Source organism: Acartia tonsa, chromosome 1 (genome assembly GCF_053477335.1).
Source record: "Acartia tonsa isolate MP-2025a chromosome 1, ASM5347733v1, whole genome shotgun sequence".
Classification (NCBI taxonomy): domain Eukaryota; kingdom Metazoa; phylum Arthropoda; class Copepoda; order Calanoida; family Acartiidae; genus Acartia; species Acartia tonsa.
The window spans coordinates 12,835,123-12,857,091 of NC_137260.1; the positions used below are offsets into that span (position 1 = coordinate 12,835,123).

The 21,969-nt window shown below is 30.3% G+C and overlaps 1 protein-coding gene across 1 annotated transcript in view; it reads right to left on the reverse strand.

The window, feature by feature from the left end:
• The window catches only part of LOC145313333 (uncharacterized), a 23,756-nt gene extending 1,790 nt beyond the window's left edge, over positions 1-21,966 (reverse strand). The window contains exons 1-24 of the mRNA XM_080152695.1: positions 21,860-21,966; positions 21,358-21,457; positions 20,907-21,046; positions 20,466-20,614; positions 19,956-20,225; positions 19,620-19,760; positions 18,720-18,950; positions 18,366-18,463; positions 17,973-18,034; positions 17,745-17,813; positions 17,462-17,503; positions 16,971-17,132; positions 16,428-16,481; positions 15,869-15,989; positions 15,065-15,170; positions 14,655-14,769; positions 12,450-12,543; positions 3,709-3,799; positions 3,220-3,317; positions 2,777-2,841; positions 2,379-2,515; positions 1,284-1,390; positions 493-603; positions 143-293 (exon numbers count right to left, since the gene is read on the reverse strand). Of these exons, the coding sequence (XP_080008821.1) occupies positions 143-293; positions 493-603; positions 1,284-1,390; positions 2,379-2,515; positions 2,777-2,841; positions 3,220-3,317; positions 3,709-3,799; positions 12,450-12,543; positions 14,655-14,769; positions 15,065-15,170; positions 15,869-15,989; positions 16,428-16,481; positions 16,971-17,132; positions 17,462-17,503; positions 17,745-17,813; positions 17,973-18,034; positions 18,366-18,463; positions 18,720-18,950; positions 19,620-19,760; positions 19,956-20,225; positions 20,466-20,614; positions 20,907-21,046; positions 21,358-21,457; positions 21,860-21,959 (2,814 nt within the window). The 5' untranslated portion in view covers positions 21,960-21,966. The remainder of the gene's footprint in view (positions 1-142; positions 294-492; positions 604-1,283; positions 1,391-2,378; positions 2,516-2,776; positions 2,842-3,219; positions 3,318-3,708; positions 3,800-12,449; positions 12,544-14,654; positions 14,770-15,064; positions 15,171-15,868; positions 15,990-16,427; positions 16,482-16,970; positions 17,133-17,461; positions 17,504-17,744; positions 17,814-17,972; positions 18,035-18,365; positions 18,464-18,719; positions 18,951-19,619; positions 19,761-19,955; positions 20,226-20,465; positions 20,615-20,906; positions 21,047-21,357; positions 21,458-21,859) is intronic.
• Positions 21,967-21,969: the final 3 nt, after the last annotated feature.

Below are 21,969 nucleotides of genomic sequence, written 5' to 3' on the forward strand. Positions count from 1 at the left end.
TATGAACTAGATAAGTAAAATTAAATATGTACTGATGACAAATGTCAAAGTCGCTCTTAATAACATAATTTAAGACTGAATTCCCATTATTTTCAAATATGTATAATACCTATAAAATCATACATTTTAATTCTACCGATACCTGACATTTTTGCATGTGGTGAATGAAGAATATTGAATTCTTTTGATTCTTACAGACTTGTTTCTTACAGCTGGGGCAGGTGTAGCTGTCTGTCTTTCTGTTGTAATAATGACCATTCTCACAACAATTCTCCACATTCGGATGCTCTGCCCTAAGTTTTTTTTTAGAAATTAAAAAAGGCTCCTGTATTTTATTAAGAATAAACTTATTAATTAAAAATAACAGTGATAAGAAAATAAACAGTATTGATTGACTCCCACATCTTCGTTATTAAAAAATAAAAAATAGGATTCTATCAAGTATTGTATTCTATTCTTTTTTGATAATTATACAAAATAGAAAACATTTACCTGAAATGTTCTTTTATTAGTTTTTCATCAGTGAGGACTTGATAACAGACATGACAAGGATATATTATTGGATAAAAATTTCCAGTTAAAGCTTCACATACCCATCTAGACCTAAACATAATGGAAAAATTAATCCTCTTTCCTTTGAATTCAGGGAAAGGGAAATGGGATTCTGACATCCAATTTTAAAGGAAAATTTACCCACAACCCCCTTGACTTTTTTCTCCACTTCTTACCCACTCCCCTTCCGTTACATAAAAAACAAGTTATACCCCAACAAAATATTAAATTTTGCGGCAATTTCAATTGGAATTAATTGGCTGAATAGAAGACCCTACTTTCTTTGCTGAGTGTGAAGTACAACTCGGATGTCTGTCTAATATTTGACAAAATGTTATACATAGAGAAAAAACCTGTTAGTTTCACACTAGTTGCTTCGCCCCTAGGTTTGTCCCATGAGTGAATAAATCAAGGATGTTGCACAACATGTTACCTCCTTTTTAAATTTTTTTGTTCAAATTTTTTGGGTTGATCATTACTTTGTATTGTATTTGTCTCTGAATACTCCTTCTAACGTTACTTTTTAAATGATTTAGCTTAAATTATAAACAGAGAAAAAAAGTAAGAGAGAAAAAGTAAAAATTACCTACAAAATTTAGAATTAAACACAGAAAGGGTCCTACGGATATTACAACTCATTAAAAGAAAAAATGGATTTCCCAAAATCATTCAGTTAATATTATTATCTATAACATAATCGGCCCAAACCTACAATAGCACATCGAATTTACCTATCATTAATAATTCTGAGAGGTTTGTTGACCACACCCCACGGATCAATAGTATGGTCAGTAGTGTCATCTTCCTGAAAGTCTTCTTCTAGATCTTGTTGTAATCCCTAGATAAAATGATTAGATGGGCTGGTTAATATGCAAATATTTTTTTAAAATCTACTTTAGGTTGATCTAACTTTAAATTTGCATTTGACAAGGATAAATGTGTACGTAAGTAGCACTTGAAGTAAGCAATAGTTTAGATGAAAAAAGAAGAGCTAGGTATTGAAAAAAATTTGTAATCTAAAGTAATTTTACATATTGTATGAAATATTCAATAATAAATTAAAATGTTAGGTAGTTGATAAATGGATAGACAATTAGGCAGTAAAGTTAAACTTTACTTTATGTTTATATTTGTATACCTAGATAAATGTACTGTACTTTGTAATTCCGTCCCCCACCCACCCCCCCAATTTCAAGTTTAAAAATTAATAGATGGGTAGATTATCTATCCAGTAATTTTCATATTTAATATCAAGAAAAGAATATTACATCCTAAAAGCTTTTCAGATTCTTATAATTATGTACAAATCTTGATGAAAGTTTAAAAGACAAACCTAGTTTAAGAGAATCATGACTGTGTAGTTTTAATTGATAAAACATAATTGGATCTACTGCAATTCATGGTAAAATATTGCTGGTAACGAATATTGCCAAAAATCTATTAATTTTAAAGGCTGCTAGCTGCCAAACGGCTGAACGTACAGATCATGCCCGCACACTGTTTTAAGCAGCATAAGAAGGCCTACAAATAATCTGGAATAGCCATAAATCAATAATGAATAATTATCTCGCAGTGCAGAAAAATGCGCGAAAAAGGCCTATTTTACGCGTTTTTTCTTCAGTGAAGCTTTTCCTGTGCATAATTGGATCTTGGCTATTTCAGATTATTTGTAGGCCTTCTTAAACCGCTTAAAATGGTGTGCGGGTATGATCTGTACGTTCAGCCGTTTGGCAGCTAGCAGCTTTTAAAATTGATAGATTTTTGGCAATATTCGTTACCAGCAATATTTTACCGTGAACTGCAGTAGATCCACATAATAATCTTACTAGTTCAGGGTCTATTGAACATTTCTTTCTGTGATAAATAAACTTGACAAGGTGACATTTCTTGAATACAAAGTTACAAGCAGGACAGGTAAACACCTTGCTTGCCATGTCATACAGGGTCCCATGTCTTACTCGTCCTAAAACAAAGTTTCTAATATTCAATTGTACATGTGCCCCCATCAAAAAAAAGATTAAAATCTCATGTCAATAGTTAACTTAAAACTTTGGATGTTACGGTTCAATTTTGATTGGGTTGTAAAATAAACTACCTACCTATCTTTCATGTAATGTATAAGGTGATTTTGTTATTTTTTTTTTAAATTAACGTGTTTAAGACATTTAATTCCACATTACCTATTTATAAAAAATGTATTTACTACAATTCAAAATAGTTTCACCTTCATGGTCTTTGGTTCTATGATTTTCTAGCTCAATTTCAGTTTCAAAGCCTTCATAACATGTTCTAAGATAATTAGTTCTCAGGTAATTAATTCTGGGATTGCAAAATTTAAAATATCTATTTATTTTATTTTAAGACTTAAGTTATACTATAATATAATACTAGCGGCTGCGCCCCTAGCATCTAGGGGCTCTATATTTAAAGGGCAGAAAATAGCTTAAAACCATACCCAGACTAATTTATAAAAATAAAATATCCTAAAACCACCTCAGGGCTTATACTAAGCTTCCCTCTAAAGGGGAACCATATAGGTTCAGTGGTTAGCGAGATCCTTCGCTACAAACAAAAAAGCTTAGTACTTTATATTATAGGATACTATTTTAAACATAATATAGTTAACAATTATAATACATGAAATATGTATATGAATAAAAAAGTTACCTACAACCCCAAATCTCAGCTTTTACTTGACCAAAGAGAAATTTTGAAATCTCTGCAACTTTGTCAGGACGGTGATGGTAACAGTCTTCTTGATTTTCCTACAATACACGATTAAGATTTAAAAGCTTAATAATAATCAATTTCCAACCCAAGGACGTCCAAATGGTAGTAAATTTGATGAAGTTTTTAGAGATTTGTTTTGAGAAATTTTAAAAAGGGTTGACATAAACACTTGAAATACAATAAGAAAACAAGGATGACAAAGTCAATAAGAAGCGATGCATAAAAAAATCATAGATGGACCGACAAAGTGATTTAAAGAGTTCAGTGGTCATGAAAGAATATATTTATATAAAAATGAAAACTTTCATACATATCTTGTCTCTAGAGCATTACTAACTGGCAAAGCAATTAATAGAGAAGCTTTACTAGAAAAAGCTTTTTTTTGACACGAATGGCCAGACTAACGTCATAATTTGTTTTTCTGACCTTAGTGGATTTATAAGCTTGAATTAACTCTTCATCTTTATCTCCAGGACAAAGAATATCATTTGCTTTTACATCATCTTTTCCACAAAACCTTGAAATAAAATTTTTAATGGACATATTTTATTTGTTTATTCTAAAAACTAATTTACATAAAATATCTAGATGGTTCATCTGATCCCCTTTTCGTCAAACTTGGTAAGGGATTTTTTGCAGACAAAAACCTTTGTTTACTTTTCATTAAATACGAGATACGGGCAACAAAAATTGCAAAAATATTTTCTGGAATGTATCTTCACTGCTATCTTATTAGCTGATTTAGAGAGTATGATCCTGGTTATCTCTTGAAAAAGTACAAATTTTCAAAAACAAAGAAAACTATGCCAAAACAGTATGATAAGAGGAAAGTAAATATACATAAGTAGCGAAGCTCAAACATCATGAAGGGAAAAAAAATACTATAGAACAGTGTAATACAAGAAAAATTGGGAATAGTCCATTTCGTGACAACGCCCCTTAAGGGGCGATTCGTCGTATTTTTAAAATGGCTTATCAAAATAGGTTATTTTAGGTTAGGTTATATTGGGTTGTCTGATTTTTATCAGGTTTTAGGCTATTTTTATATTTTCCACTTTTTTCCCCATATCTTTGGGTGTTTATGGTCCAATTTTCAAATTTTTTTTAGTTAAAGATATCGAAATAAAATTTCCCGTTGTTTTAAGAAAACAACAAAGGCGGTCAGACTGCCTTTTTTGCAAGTTTTTGCTAATTTTATATTTTTCACATTTTCCCCTATATAATTGGTGTATATGGTCCGACTTTCAAAATTTTCTCAGTTATAGATATTAATATTTAATTTCCTGGCGTTTTAAGAAAAGATACAATGGCGGTCAGACTGCCCTAAAGCAGGTTTTTTTTTTATTTTTATATGTTTTACATATTTCCCCATATCTTTGGTATTTTTGGTCCAATTTATAAACTTTTTTGCGATGACAGTATCAACATATTTTTTTTACCCATTGTTATGAGCATCTAGTATGTAATTTACTTTAACTGTCGTCATCATACAAAATAAAACAAGAATTCGTGTTTATTTTCTCCAATAAATCTATTCTTGATTAAAAGATTGAAAAAAATATTGCTAAGAGGATAATACCATTTATTTTAATATTGATAGTCTTATATTTCCACTAATTGATGAAAAATGTCTTCCCTAATATATTATGCATGTCAACAAAGCATTTAATGGTTGAAGGGTAATTTATTTTTAAGTGCATATACATAATTGTGGTAATAGGTTCTAGAAAAAAATTATTTATATTTAATGGTTGGATAATTATACCTATCCTGTAAAACAAAAAAAAATATTTACACTAAAAAAGGATAAGTGGGTATAGTCCCTTTAGTGGCAACGCACCTTAAGGGGCGATTCTTCATATTTTTCGACAGTAGCTTTTCTCCTATTTCTAGCCCTTGCAGGGGGCTCTAACCCTGCGGGGCCAATTGCCTAACCCTGTGGGGCAATCACCTATGTCATTATAACCTAACCTAACCTTAAATAACCTTTAAAAAGCCATTTTAAGGGCGTTGCCACAACAGGGACTATTCCCGGATAAGTATATATTTTTTATTTCAACTCATACAGACACAAATTAATAAAGATAATGTGAAAATATAGCATAGCGCACTGTAAAATTAGTGTAGATGTCTAAATTTCTTCATCATTTTAAGACACTGATATTTATAATTGTCTAAAACTATTAGGTAACAATATGATATCTATGAAAATGCTTGAAAAAAAACTTAAAATGACATTATCAAATATTTTGTTTTAATATTTTGATTTAAATCTCAAATATTTAGCCACTCTGTTCCAGTAGATGACTAGAGAATCCAAAAGACTGACAGCAGACAACCCCAACCATAAGCCAAGAGCACTGCCAAGCTCAACAACCAGATCAAAGAACTCTATGCTGTGTGTAGCCTTCTTAATGGTAACTTGATTCATCCACACAAGCTCAAGAAGTGCCTCTTCTTTAAAATTTCCCCGGTATGTCATTAGTCTGGGCCTTATATTCATAACCATACAAGGAGGTAGGCAGGCTTTCATACATTCCAAATCTTGATTTATAACTAAATGCCAAAGTTGAAAAGTTATAGCTTGAAGTTTATCCTTGTCAGAGAAAGGTTTATTTGGCAAAGTACACTGATTTTTAGGAGGAGATTGAAGAAAACCACTACTAGACAGTTGTTGATAATAAGGAGCTCTGAACCAAACAGGTACACAGTTATACCATTCTATAAGCTGTTCTTTGACAGCATTCTCAATACATTCACCATATGAGAACCTCTTTTTATCATAATTGATACATGTTTTACCATCATTAAGCAAATTATTTTCAATATCAATACTGATTTCATAGTTGGCAGCTTCAAAAAGTCCACCAGAAGTTGGGCCTACACTCATCCAAGCTTGAGAATTCTCTTCAGTTCTGAGGTTGTTCTTGCGATTGGGATCAACTAATAAAACTTTTCTGTGAGTTTTGGTCTTCATTTGCCAAAACTTAAAGCTGTTGGTGTAGTTTATTTCTTTACAGAAGCCATGAGGAAACAAAAATTTTATGTTTTCTGTTATATTCCTTTCTGGAACAAGCCAGTTGTTAAACTCCTGTGTTAGCATATCAGTGTAATCTGTCTCATAGAAATAATGAAACAGCTCTTCTGCAGTGATGCTTTCATTTGATCCCATCCAACCCAAATGATTAGTATTCTGGATCTTACCGGACAAGTAATCTGAGAAGTATTTGTAACCATTCTCATTGGCTTTTAAATAGCTAAATTGACTTTCCTGACAAATATATATAACTGGTAATTTGTGTTCTTCAAGAAGAGGTAAAACAGATGTTTGAATAACTACTGGAAACTGCATGTATCTCACAACAGATTGAATCATTTGAAATATGAAAATTGCCAGAGCTAATAATTGAAAACAAAGTCTGCATTGACTTGGTCTTAGCATGGTTGGTGTGAAACTATTTTCTGTCCACTATCAAATAATTTTCAATTTATTACTTTCTATAAGATATCATAAATGGAATAATTATAGGGAATTAAAGAGGGAATTAAAAATGAAGTAGAAAGAAAAAATTATTATCTTTATCATCTATTTTATAAGAAATGTTACCCCTGAATTACCTAATGTTTTGGAATTTTCTAATAACATTGTGTTATAAACATTTCTCCAATAATGAGGAGTAATTAATGAGTTTTAAAAGGTTCTTGAAAAAAATAACATTTAATAACAATAATAATAAGTTTTATTTATAAAAACCAGAAGCAGGATGGGATTATGTGCATTATTCTCTAGCATTGAGATATGTATTCAAAGGGGCAGAAAAGGGCTGCTAGAAAAAGCTTAAAATCAATCGTCCCAAGCTAAGTAGTTATTAAAATCTTAAGCTTAAGGTAAAAAACCTTACTACTTTATATAATAGACTAGCAGCTTCACCCCTAGCCTCTAAGGGCGAAGCCCCAAGAGGTTAAATCAAACCAGATTTTCGTATTTTAGATAAAATAGTTATAAACCTTCCCGGGACCTATGAGAAGCTACCCTGTAAAGGAGAACCCGATTGGTTCAGCGGTTAGAGAGATCCTTCGCTACAAACAAAGAGACAGACAAACAAAGAGACATCATTCTACTTTGTATTATAGACTAGCGGCTACGCCCCTAGAGGCCTCTAGTGGCACTTTAAATGTTTTTGTTTGTTAAAGTCTCTACAATAATTCTTTATTATACGATACCTTATTATGTTTTTTGTCATTTCTCTTGGGAGGGTGGTGGTACCCTCCCCCAAAATAGTTATAAACCTTCCCGGGACCCATGAGAATCTACCCTGTTAAGGAGAACGCGATCAGTTCAGCGGTTAGTGAGATCATTCAGTACAGACACACAAACATCCTGTTACTTTAGTATAAGGACTAGATCAGTTCAGCAGTTAGTGAGAACCTTTGCTACAGACAAAAATAGCTTAGTACTTTATATAATAGGATTAAGGATAAATATGGGATAGACGTAGTAACTGAATACCATTATTAAATATCTTAACTCCATAAGTTTAGAGCAATGCCATCAGCAGCAATACTGTAGATAATACCTAACAATTATCAAATACATTAATAATCTAATAAAGTTTACATAAACTACATTAGTGGGAATATATATGTATTTTTCATACTTTAAGGAAGTGTGTATGTAAAAATTTCTCATCTGATTATCAAATCCCAACATTTTCTTAACACCTTTAACTATACTGATCAATCAAAAGCGTCCTATTACCAGTTATATTGTGGATTTATGCCTTGGTTTTGCAATATTAAAGCAAGGATTATGTTAAAAGTCGGCTTACCTGTTAGGAAAAATAGAGAACTTTAGTTTTAGCTATAAAAGGGAAAAAAGACAATATTACCTGCACATCTTTATACTCAAGAAAAATTACTCCTAATCTTAAGGAGTAAAAATTGGTGAGATTATATGAATGAGATGATGTTAAGGTTTGATAATCTTAAGAGAATTTTTTTGTGCACAGTCCCTTTAAAGCTGGATAGAAGCAGACTTTTAAGGACTTTTAGCTATACTGATCAAAACCACTAACAAAATTATCAAGGACATGTGACTTGTGACTTGATTTGGTAGCTTTTTATTTAGAAAATAGAAAAATATGGCCAATCATAGTAGATCTGTTAAGGATTTATTTCAAGCCATGTTTTACCATTTTATTCAACTTTATTTTTTATAAAAAATAGTTTTAACATAACAAGAAATGCAAAAACACATATTATTTTATTTCAAGTAATTTGTCTAATTAATTGGAACATTTCATTTCTTAACTTATAAACATTAATCATATTATCAGAGAAATTACATTATACATTAGTACAATTTTTTATTATGTAGATAATTGTCAAATATAAAGGATTTCAGATTTATGTTTATGATAATTACTTCTTAGCAGGTTTTTGACCACACACCCTGAACACTACATGCCAATACTCCACAATTGAATCTAGAAGACTCACAGCTGACAATCCCAACCACAAACCAAGTGCACTACCCAACTCTACAATAAGATCAAAGAACTCAATGCTGTGCACAGCTTTGTTTATGGTCACTTGGTTGCCCCAAACAAGTTCAAGCTGTGCTCTGGCTTTGAAATTGCCTCTGTATGTCATAAGTCTTGGTTTTATATTCATAGCTATACAAGGAGGCAAACAATCCTTCATACATTCCATATCCTGATTGATTACAAGATGCCATAACTGAAATCTGATTATCTTAAGTTTGTCTGGATCTTTAAAAGGTGTTATTGGATTAACACATTGGCCAGTAGGTGGTGTGCTTAGTTTACCATCAGGAGAGAGTTGTTGAAAGTAAGGTGCTCTAAACCAAACTGGCAGACATCCGTACCATTTCATAAGTTGATCATAAACTGCTTTTTCAACACATTTGCCATATGTTGTTCCCCTATTTTCATAATGGATACAGGTTTTACCATCATTAAGCATATCATTGTTTATTTCAATGCTTACTTGATAATTTGCAGCTTCATAGAGACCATTAGGCATTGGGCCAACACTCATCCATGCTTGAGAGTTTTCTTCTGTTCTAACCAAATTCTGTCGATTTGGATCAATAAGCAAAATTTTGCGATGAGAAAAAGTTTTCATGATCAAAAATTTATAGCTGTCAGTGTAATTCAGTTCCCTACAGAAGCCATGTGGAAAAAGAAATTTTACACTATCAGTAACAATATTTTTATCTTCAACCCAATTGTTCAACTCTTCAACAGTCATGTCTGTGTAGTTAGTTTCATAAAGAATGTGAAAAAGTTCTTCAGCAGTAACATTGTCATTGGTTCCCATCCAGCCCAGATGTTCAGTTTTCTGAATAAGTCCACCCAGATAGTCAGAAAAGTATTTGTATCCATTTTCATTGGCTAAGAGATAGCTGAACTGGCTTTCCTGACAGACATATACAATTGGTGTCTTATGCTCAGCAGTAAGAGGAGAAACAGATGTCTGCATTACAATGGGGAATTGTAAATATCTTAGTACAGATTGGACCATTTGAAAAATAAAAATCATAAGTGCTAAAACTTGAAAACAAACTCTCCATTGTTTTGGTTTTAACATGTTGCTGAGCTAACAGTTTCATACAACTGAATCAAAATAAGTGTGGTTTAGTATTTGACAGGAATAATGTATATTTTGCAAGCATTATAAATTCCTTTTTTTTAATAAATCATTTATCAAATAAAGAAAATTTTATATAGATGTAATAAAATATATTCAACCTGTTTTTTTTAATTAGGCAGTTATATTTTTGGATTTATTTGCTCCCATTAACATGAATGTAAAACAAAAATCATTATGTAACTTTATTGACATTTTCATAAATATGTAAATATGTTGAATTTACATAATTACCTTTAATATTGTAATTGGTGTTTCTCATAGCTGGTTAATATAACTTAATCCCATCCCCTCCACTGACCACAGAGGAACTTATAGATCAATAATTAAGGACAATATTAACAACCAAAATTGACTACAAAACTTTCACCTATTCTATATCCATTCTTATATCTCTTAAATAAAATGTTTTTCCAGTTTTCACTTAAGTCAAGAACAATCCTTTAGTAAATGCTATTTTAATGAAGTCATTTTTGATGTTCAGAGTTCATGACGTTTACTTTCATGAAAACACGTGAATTGAAAATTTATAATTAACAAGATTAGTTTTCATAAAAACTGATGACTTTTTAATGTGAAGAAATATTACTATCCTGTACATACATAAGAATCTAGAAATTGTGTTCTGCAACTCAAAAGCAAAAAAATAAAGCCATTCTCTAGCTCTATTAGAAACAAAGTTAAGATTAGAAGTATCTCTTAATCTTATATACAGGGAGGAGGGGGATATTTGACTGTCAAATACAATGGTACCCAAAGTTTTATAATCATCTTATTTGTGGATCAACAACTTTAGGTACTTTTATTAAATAAAGATTTGTTGCTTTATGATAAGTAGTGTCCAAACTTTTCAACTACTAATGTACAGAAGAGGTAATTTTGTAGATCATCATTGGGGATTAAACTTTCTCTATTATCTTACACCCTAAGATCCCTGCTTATATATTGTCTTATCCCTGAAAATTCCTACCTATACGTTTTAGATGTCTAAAGGGCAATACAAATGTCGAGAAAGCACTAAAAAAATTAAATTGATGGAGGAAGTGAAAACTAAAAGACTTTTTATAAATAGGCACAAAACAGGAAATTTATGGGGACATTAGGGGGGTATGAAAGAAGACTTTATTATATATAATAAGTTATATTCCAAGGCTTATTTTTATCATAATTATTATTTTTGACAAATAAAATGACAAGATAATTCAATACCAATTATTCCAATTATTGGATGAAATTTTTGTTATTGCATTAGTATGATACATACCTAGTAACCTTTTTTTTATTGGAAAAGAATATAATATTTTGAGATTAAATTAGATTTCAATCAGCTTTGGTGTTCTAGAATAAAGAATGAATTTGCATATTAAGTTTACCTAATCTAAAAAAATCATATATGCTTATTAAAATATCAATAAAAGAACCCCATTTGTCTCTCAAAAACTAAATTAAAACAATGCAATATGTTGTTAAAGAGAAGCTACATTCATGGATTTTTAAGTACAAGGATTGATAAATTGATACTTTTATGTAAATAATGTTTTTAATAATATAATAATGCATGCTGTTAATAACAAATTATAAACATTTATTAAGTGTTTTGCGTAGAAATAACAAAAACACAAAAGAAAATAATTATACCTAGTTACATAAAATTTTTAATTTTTTTTCTTAGGTTTTTCATTCATTTATCATATTATAATGAACAAATCTTTAGAACATACATAACATCTCCTTCAGTGTTTAGACTTATTTAAACCTCAAGTAATCATTTAAAACAACTTCAAAATAACAATAAAACACTTGTTTTGCATTTCTTACAACCATTAAAATTATCAATAGATAATCATTTTTCATTAAAGCTTTTACTGTAATGGTTAACACATTCATTATCAAGTCCATTACCGAAAAATTATATTTTAAAGGTACATTTAATTGTATCTCATAACATATACTAGAAAATGTTTTCAGTTGAGGCCTTAAAATGATATGAGTAATGTAGAGCAGCTCATGATTTATTTGCTTACACTGACATAAGTTTGTAGAATTGATTCTTTCCTTGGCATATTAAAAATCTTACAATCGCATTATTCTATTTTAATTAAGAAAGTTCTAAATAAAAAAAGATATTTTTCTTTCATTAAAAATAGTTACATTATTAAATTTATAGGTACCTAATATTATTAAATGGTATGTAAATTAAAAGACTTTATCAATGACTAGCAGCTACTTCCCAAGATGTCTCTAGGTGCACTTGAGTTGTGAGGAGGTTATGGAATTGACTCCCTTCATTTTCAATTTAGTTTTAAAAAGAATAAGAATTTTTGAGAGGGGGGGGGGGGTATTTTTTTAATATGCAATATCTATTGTGATGTTAAACTCCCCTAAAATAATTATAAACCTTCCCAGAACCTAGGAGAAGCTACATTGTAAAGGAGAACCAAATCGGTTCAGCCAGACATCATGTTTCTTTAATGTAAGGATTTCTTCGCCCTTACCTGATATGTTTGATAAACCACACAATATGTTGAACCATAATATTTCTATCACAGGTTGAGCATTTAAATTCATTCTTGCCAATATGATATTCACCTACAATCAAAATTTTTAATTATTTTAGTGCTTTGATTCCTTTTTTTCTTATGGTTATATAACAAACAAGAATAGTTATGTCCTTAGCAGCATAATAAGCAAACACACTTTATAAAGTAAACAAGAATGACAAGTTAGACTAGGAGTTGAAAAAAATCTTGAACTCTTTAAAAACTAGGAATCGAAATCACAATGAAACTTTATAGAACTGTGCAGAACTTGAATATATTTAATCCCTGAAAATCATGAAAACTTTAAAATCTAGGAATCGATCTAGCATCCCAATTAATTGACAATATGAAGAATGAGAACTTATTTAATCCCTGAAATTTTCAGGCGTCTATCTTGAAATGGAGCCGAGAAAATTACGTTTCCCCAAAAAACGTTTCAGATAGACATACGGACAGGCGGACATTTCAAATTATAGAGTAGCTTCGCTAGGGTGAGGCGGGGCATTACCGGTAATTTTTTTGGTTTTTTGAAAAAAAAATGGGGTAAATATCAATATTTTTAAATGGGACCAAGACCATTAGAAAGCTTACGGAAAGGACTATCAGGTCCTAATAGGACGTTATCCTAGGACTTTTAGAAGTTTGTCATAATTGGACTCAAAAAAATTACCGATAAATGCCCCACGGTGGGGCATTGTGGGTAACGTCTTTTCAACCTAAAAAAAATCGATGAAAAACGGCCAAACGGCCAGTCAAACATAAATAATCATAATTAGTATAGGTTATAGGGATTATCCACATAAAGATCGGACTATTCCTTCTATGTCAAAAATCATTTTTTTTTAAAGACGAGAAATTTTGATTTTTTTTTCACAAAAATTTTCTTAAAAAATAAAATTTAAATTTTTTTATATAAAAAAACCTGTTCTATTCAATTTTTGGCCTAATTCTTAAAAAGGCCATATTGAATTTTAGATTTTACCAAAGAAAACCTGAAAATTGATCTTAAAAATCGAATTTGAATTTTTTTTCGACGTTACCGAAAAATACCCCGCGCGAACTTTGGTCATTTTTGAAAAAAATATTAACTCTACATTTAAGCTCTCAACGGATTTGGAAAGAGCGGGCAATTCTTAGTTCAAAAGGTTTTTACGGATCAGTTCTAGGTCTTACCAATTTTTGTGTAGGTCGATCTTTATACACCTAGGTGAAAAAAATTTTGAAGAAAAAAAATTTTCGTCCGACTTTGAGACCCAAAAAATACCTTTAAAATTCATCTCACAAAAATTTCATTTTATACTTTTTTGTAGGCAAATTAATAAGAAACAAATTTGCTTTTATGTTTTTTTCTGTCAGTTGATTAGAATATGGATCAAAATGTCATTTTCTGAAGGTGGGTAAAAAATTACCGGTAATGCCCCTTACCGGTTAATGCCCCGCTTGACCCTACTAACTAGAAGAGTAAGGTATTATATGAACGGAATAACTTGAAACTTAATGAAGAATTTCAACAGAAACATGGATCGAGGGAAGCTAAGCTTTGTAAAGCACTGTTTTATGCTTTACTATTACGATAATGATAAACATTCAATATAAAAATAAGGCAGTAGAGTAAAAGGCAGCAGATTGAGAAAAAATGAACCAATCAAAAAACGTTTACGAATAAAAATTAAATTATATTTTTTAAAATTCCTATTCTCAGAAGCAGGGTGTCGGAGCCGTTTAATTTTGATGCGGCTCCAGCTCCGGCTCCTACATTAAAATTAATATATCAATTTTTGTTCATTATTGAATTTGATAAAATAAAATAAATAATATAAAATATTTTGCTTTTATTTGATTAAAGCTATATAAAAGTAGAAGGATGTGTGACTTATTTGTTAAGTAACAATAGTTTTTCAGTTTATTATATGGAAATAGACCGTTGCCAAATTATAATATTACTTTAAAAAATCATTTTTAGCTAATCTGGAGCCGGAGCCGTTTTCAACTAAAAATACGGCTCCGGATCCGGCTCCACCAAAAATGTTGCTGCTCCCGGCTACGGCTCCAGCTCCGGCTCCGAAACACTGCTCAGAAGTTTATAAATTTGGAGAAAATGACTGACGGACATACTACTGTTACTGAGCTTCTATTTCAAATAAAAATAACAAAAAATACCTTTCTTTTTATTTGTTTGGCTATGAAACTGTTTAATATGAGGATTTAATTGTTCTGGGCTTGCAAAATATTGATAACAAATATGACAAACTGTAATACTTGTTATTTCCTTCTTGTAATTTAAATTAGTATCATTTAGTGACATTAGCATTAACAGTAACGCTACCGAGGGTTGGGTTGAAGTCTAAACCACACCCCGTTATAGCAAAGCAATTAAAATTGGTACATCCTGCTGATACGTCCCCTATTTATAAGAAATGAATTAATTCACAAAAAAATTCAATGAAACTTTTAGACAAAGACATTGCAAACAAAGAGTCTTAGTTATTTTAGAAATTAATTATAATCTTTTGCTTTTTATAAAATATCAAATTATATTATCTATGCCTAACAATTATACTAATTCTTTCCTTTTCTGGATTTTCTAGATTGTCGAAGAGGTCATACTTTAAAGAATTTGATTTAGCTCCTTTGAAACTTGACCGCTTAGTATTGCCAGATATGTGGAAGGTGTACCTTAAAATTATAGTTTTTTCTTCTAGAAAAATAAATATTAGAATAGTTATTTCTCGCATCGTATTATAAGCAGCTTTCCGCGGATATAGAATGTACAATTAAAAGATTAAAACCAGTTTTTTAGCCCCGAGGTGGTTATGATTATACATTTTTATATTCGTGGAAAACTGGATATAATACGGTGCTAGACATATTAGTTTTTTCGTATGGATGAGAACCAGTTCCTATCCACCGAATTCGAATGAATACGAGAATAGTTATTTCTTTCATCGTATTATAAACGGCTTTCCGCGGATATAGAATGTACAATTATAAGATTAAAACCAGTTTTTTTAGCCCCGAGGTGGTGAAGGCACTGGATAAAAAAACTGGTTTGTACATTTTTATATTCGTAGAAAATTGGATATAATACGATGCTAGACATAGTTTTTCGTAGGGATGAGAACCAGTTCCTACCCACCGGATTTGAATGAATACGAGAAAAATAAATATTCAATTATCGTTATAAAACCATAATGGAATAAGTTATAATTAATGTAGTTTTGACAAAATAAAAGTGTTTGATAAGTCAGTACCTATCACTTTGTATTTTTACAAGAATGAAATAAATAACAACAGAAGAATTCTTAAAGTGTATTTATGTGGGCGTAGCTACTATCTTATTAGAAAAAGGTTATGAAGGCAAATATCTAACTTACTTATTGTCTCTGTTATCACGGGCATTGTTTTTCTTCTTTTCATATGACAACGCAAAATCTTTATCTTCAACTTTATCATTGTCTTTATGTTGGTTTTCAAAGCTTTCTATATCATTATCATCTAAAAAGATTAGATTTTCATTATCACTTTTTTTACCTATATATTAATTCAAGAATTTCTTTTGACTAATCTCCTTTATTTTCTCCCTTTCATCGACTAACCATTGTTTACAATTCAAATTCAATAAAATATTTTTACAACTTGTTTATAACTTAAACTAGAAATTATCTTCTTCCAAAAAGAATCCAAAGTTGACCACATTAAAGTGTGAAACATCTTAGTTAAAGCTTATAAACAGATTTTTCTATTGGTTAATTAATTGAGATTTTGTTCAATAAAATTGTATTTCTTTACGTCCATTTTTTTCTTTTAAACTTTTGAGAGAAAAAAATAAGTTTTTGGCAAATATCTCGTGATTTTTTTATACTCTTCAAAATAACCTTCTATAATTGTTTATAAAGTTGATTGAAAATATTTAGGTAGTAGACTTAAAATTACCTGGTTGATATTCCAAATCATCTTCTTCGTCCTCTATTACTGTAGCTTTATTCTCTATGTATATTGTATATATGCAAATACAAATTAAGCAAAACATATATAAAAATCAATAAAGTTTGTGTATTTTTTAAAGGCGTAGCTTTTCATTATTAGGATCGGTTCGTTCTTAAAGGTTAGCTCTTTAGAAACGTAGCCACAATATAATTGTTTCCAGAAAATCTGTACGTCCATTTAAAACATTTTTAACTTTTTTTGACAACAATTTTTTGATGATTTCTAGTACAAAAAAGTCCAATATTATTATAAGCTAAGAGTAAACATCTCTATAATTAAATCCAAAAAACGAAAGTATGTCCTTTATTTATACAGTATCCTATATTTAAGCAATATTACAACAAATTCATGTTCAATTTTGTTTAAACTTATTAAGACTGACACTCCTCATTATTGTCCGTTTGTCATTCCTTCTTATTTTAGAGTTTAGCTTTTATAGATGTTCTATACTTAATGTTGATTATTATAGGTATATCTTTAAAACTGTACCTTCGGGTTTCCTCAAGTTTCTACCATCCAAACTACTTTGATTAGAATGTGTAATCAAATTTTTTTCGACATTATTTGTAATTTGTATTTCTTTGGTATTAGGTGAATAATCTTCTACTTCAACTTTGATATCATTTATATCAGATAGTGATTTTATATTATCTAAAACATAAGGCTGTAAGAATTCAGGAAGGAAGGGAGGGGACAATGGACTGTTTTATACACTAGCCCAAAAGTTTTAGAATAATGTTTTCTTATTCGTTGACTAATAACTTTGGGGACTTTAATTGAATTTTGATTGTTTGGTTCATTAAGTTGAATTTCAACCATTAATTGTAATCTACAGAGGGGGTAATTTTGTGTATCATTATTGGGGATGTATACGGTACATCTTATTGGCCATTGTCTTTATCGCTTTAGAGCCCTGGTAAGAATTTAAAGAAAGCACAATAATGATGATATTCTTGGGGTTTGTGATTAATAAATAATACCTGTTCTAGTTATGTTCTCGAATCCCTCTTCAATTTGAACACCTATAGAATTAAATTAATTTAAAAACTAATATTTTTAGTAGCGAAGCTACTCTTATAATATGAAATATCCGTCCGTATGTCAATCTGAAACGTTTTTGGGGAAACGTGATTTTCGCAGCCACTTTTCAAGATAGTACTTTCATTCTTTAAACTAAGGTAATAATTGTGTAAATGCGAGTTTCCTAAGATTTTGGAAACCGCTAATCCATTAAATGCAATATTTGAAGAAAAAAATTTTTACCAGATGAAATGTCTAAAGCTTGTTCAGAACTATTAACAACCTCTGTAGATACTGTTTGAACTGGAACCTCTAAAGACAAACAAAAACAAGATATTAGTTTATATGAAAGCTTATCCCTTTTTCATACCAATGAAAATGATTACTGTCCTTTCTTGCAAAAAAAAATAAAACATACCTATAGAAAGGCTTTTTAAAAAAATGATTCAATAACAGAAAAAAAGTGTTTACCTAAGATACTTAGAGCATTTTTAATATCATCTATCAATCTTTGATCACCACAAACCATAGTTCTAATTTATGGAAAGATATTAACTACCTACATATCTTTATTATAAAAGCAATGTAATACGTTACCCTTGTTTGATTTTTTTATGCTTGCCAGGGACAAGGAACGGGGATTTTGACAAACAATTCTCAGTGAAAATTTCCCCAAAATCCACTTTTTTCTATTCCCTACTTCTTGCCCACTTCCCTTTAATTACAAAACTAAAATTTAAAGCAAATGAATTTGCTGAATTACGGCCCCTGGTGTTTGCGCCCAACAAGTCGCCATGAATTGGGTTAAGACACTTTAGTATAAAATAAAAAAATGTTGCCACTAAGTCAATAATTATATCTTTCCTTCCAGTATAGAATAAGAATAATAATGATTTGACAATTGTTGGACTAAAATCTGGAGTATAAATATCACAGTCTATCTCCCCATCTACAAGGGTTCTCTAAAACAAAATTATCATATATTCTGTTAACAAAAGTAATAAGTATATTTTGTGTTAAAGAAAGAAAAATTTGAAGAAAGCCATTCAACCGAAAGTTACGAAATGTTTGCTAATAGAGATGCCTATCTATTTTCATTCTCATTTGTGATCTATATTAATGTTACAAGAGAACTTAACTTATAACAATTATAATATCTATTATTGGCTTTAAAACTAGCCCTTTCTATAGTATTTAGAATAAAAAAAGTATGATTACCTGAAAGACCTTAGAATTCAAGGCTAGAACAAACTTATGAACATTAAACTGAGTTCTAGTCTCTCTGGCAACAGTGTCCATATCTTTCCCGCCATTTTCTTTGTGTCCACAGCGCCAAATGACATCACTACCCTTGCCAAACAGCAACCGTTGTTCAAGCTCCACTCGTAAATGTTCTGGATATTGTGAGCATGATCTAATCATGGCCACTTGCGGCTGTTCAGGTACATTCTAAATCATATAGTAAAATATTATTTGAATTGTGTTAGTTTGTAGGAAGTTTAAAGTGTAGGTACTTATATAAAATTTTCTTTGATATAACATAACATAAATCTGCCTCCAAATAACTGAAAACAATTTAAAGCACAATTAAATTCTACCACGAAAAAGTTGTTAAAAATTTCATAATATTTATTTTCCAAAAATTTAAATTACGTCATTTGAAATTTTATGTTTTTGTTATGATTTCTAGATAAACATTCATGAAATATAAATTACATATTTTTGTTACTCACATTGACAAGCAAACCAAAAGGTTTTTTTGACATTTAATATACAGGCTGGGTACTGCCTTTCTTTCAAAATAGTATACAGGAAAAAAGTGAATGGTACTCAATAGTATGTAAAAATTTTATAAAATAGCATGCATTTTATTGGTAAGATAGTTAAGGTTACGTTCATTTTAAGGGGGTTATTGAGCGCCCGGGGTTTGGGGAGTGACTTCTAAACTAAAAGTTAGTTTATACCCATAAAACATAAAAGTCCCAAAAAGCTGCATGGTTCATCAAATGATTCCAGAGTAATAATTGAAATGCATAGGTATATAGTATGCATTTCTAGATTAGTATTTAAAACTCGTGGAAATAGTATGATGTCTGTTGGAGGTATTTAATAGCAAACCTTGTCTTGTTCCTTGGAATCAACTGGTACAATGTATTCGTTCTCCGGCCATGCGTTGGAATCCAAGAATTTTGGGTCATCCTTTACTTTTTCTTCCACTATTATTGTTTGTCTGTTTGGGTAATTAAGCTTCAGAAAATCCTGAAAATAAAACAATGACAACTTCAACAAGTAAAGAGTTTATTATATATCTATATATATATTTTAAGGGTGTAGCTAGGATATAAAAACGTCATTTTAGAAAATAATAATTTTATTCTTAACTACCTACTTAAATCTATCAGTTTTTTTTCTTAAAGTGCAGTGCAATACTTTCACGTAAAAGACAATATTTACCTTTTTGAGGAGGGAATGCTTGTTTATTTGGTAATTTTTATTTGTTTGCAGTAACCGTTCATTCACTGGCAATGAATATGATATTGGAATGCTTTGTGACGTCACAACATATGATCCCATTTTTCTGGCGGCTGTTTTGACGTGTGGCCGCTGACTGACTGAGCTGTTTATGTGGAATGGTCGTTGAATGACGATTGGAGTTTGTTTGCTTGAAATATTTTCCTCCTCATTTTTTATAATTATCAACGGGGTAGCAGCTATATTATGATCCTAAAATCGAAATAAATTTTTGCATTTCTTTTAATTTCTTTTTAGTGGATACATGCGATTGTATGTGATAGTGCATATATAAGATCTTGTTAACCACTGGACCAACAGAAAATTACTTTTCAAAAAAGCTTTACATCCTATTTGCAGAAAGTGTAACAACAGGATATAATGAATATCAACTTTTAAGATAAGGACTTTAAAATGATTAAAAAAAATATAATTTGAAGTGTATTAATTAACCTGACTAACAACCTCAGGATTAACTGCAAGAATTCTGACAAACGAGTCATGAATGTCTGTTCTTGCTGCTTGGCTAACAACAGGAGCATCAAGTGTACAGATAACTTGGGTACCAGTGGGCCAGTCAGAATTGTGAACAACTATGGATTCTACAATCAAATGCTCTTGGTTTAAAAAAAATCAATAACAAGGACAAGTTGTTTAAAAAGGAAAACTAATTTTACCAAAAATTTACTATAAACATTTTCCAAGTATCTAGAGGGTTTCTTTCATTTTAGGTATTATTCACTCTAATTTAGCAGCTTAAACCGCAGCTGCTTTAATTTTAGAAATCCGAAGCCAACGCCAAGCTGCCCTAAACGGACGGTTTATTAATGAAAATTAACTTTTTTACAATTCTCGTCAGCAAAACTGGTATTTTTTCTTTAATCAAGAGCTTTCCTTCAATATGTTCTTCCTGGTCTTGTTCATTTGTATTTTCATTATCTTCGGCATTAGTTTGTTCAATTGCTGTTATTGTTTCGTCATTTTTATTTAAGGTTTGTTTTTTAGATTTACTTTCTTCATAGCCAGTTAATTTTCTAAAATAAAAAAAGTAGATATAAAAATAATTACACCAACACATTGTTTAAAAGGATAGTTGCATGAAGTGCATTTAAAACGTTTGATGGTAGAAAATTGAAATTCTTTCAAATATGTCCTGTAAAAGTAGTTTAAACTATTCAACATAAAAAAATATGCAGTTCACTAAATTCAGGTTTAAATGCACTTCGTGCAACTACCCCTTTTAATAAAACATGAAACTTTTGAAAAACGTCTGGATAAAACCAGAAATGTGTGTAGGCAAAAACAGTTCTATGCCTTTTTTTCAAATAGGCATAAAAAAACTTACATGTGAGTTTTAGAACTCTGATGTCTGACAAGCTGTGTGTGCTTTAACTTCAGTGTTATTTTACATGTTGGACAAGAAGCATCATACTTGGATTCTTCCCCTTAAATTTTCAAAACGTCAATTTGTATTAATTTTAAGAATTAAACAAATGAAAAGGATATGTACCCATGAACGAGATCTGTACAAATTTTCAGTTAGTTTTTTTAAGAACTATTAAAAAATAACTTTAAAGTATTTAAACAAAAATGTTAGGAAGGTTAAAGGAGCAATAGATAGTAGAAACGACCAAAATCTTATATTGTTTATCCAATAATACTTCAAAATCTATTCCTTATTAACAAAATAAATTCTCTCTAGGCAATTTTGAAGAAAAAATTTTTTAACATACATGACAAGACTACGTTTTATGGTAAAAATTCACAATTTTAAGTGTTAAAAAATAAAAATTAGGGTAAATTGACATCTGCTTTACATACCTAGAGATTTTAATCTATGAATTTACCTTCTTGATTTGTAACAATTTCCATCCAAGGGAAAAGTTGCTTCCAATTAGCAAGTGTACTCTCCCGATATTTTCGCGGCTTTTTAGTTTTGCCCGCCATTTTGTTTTTA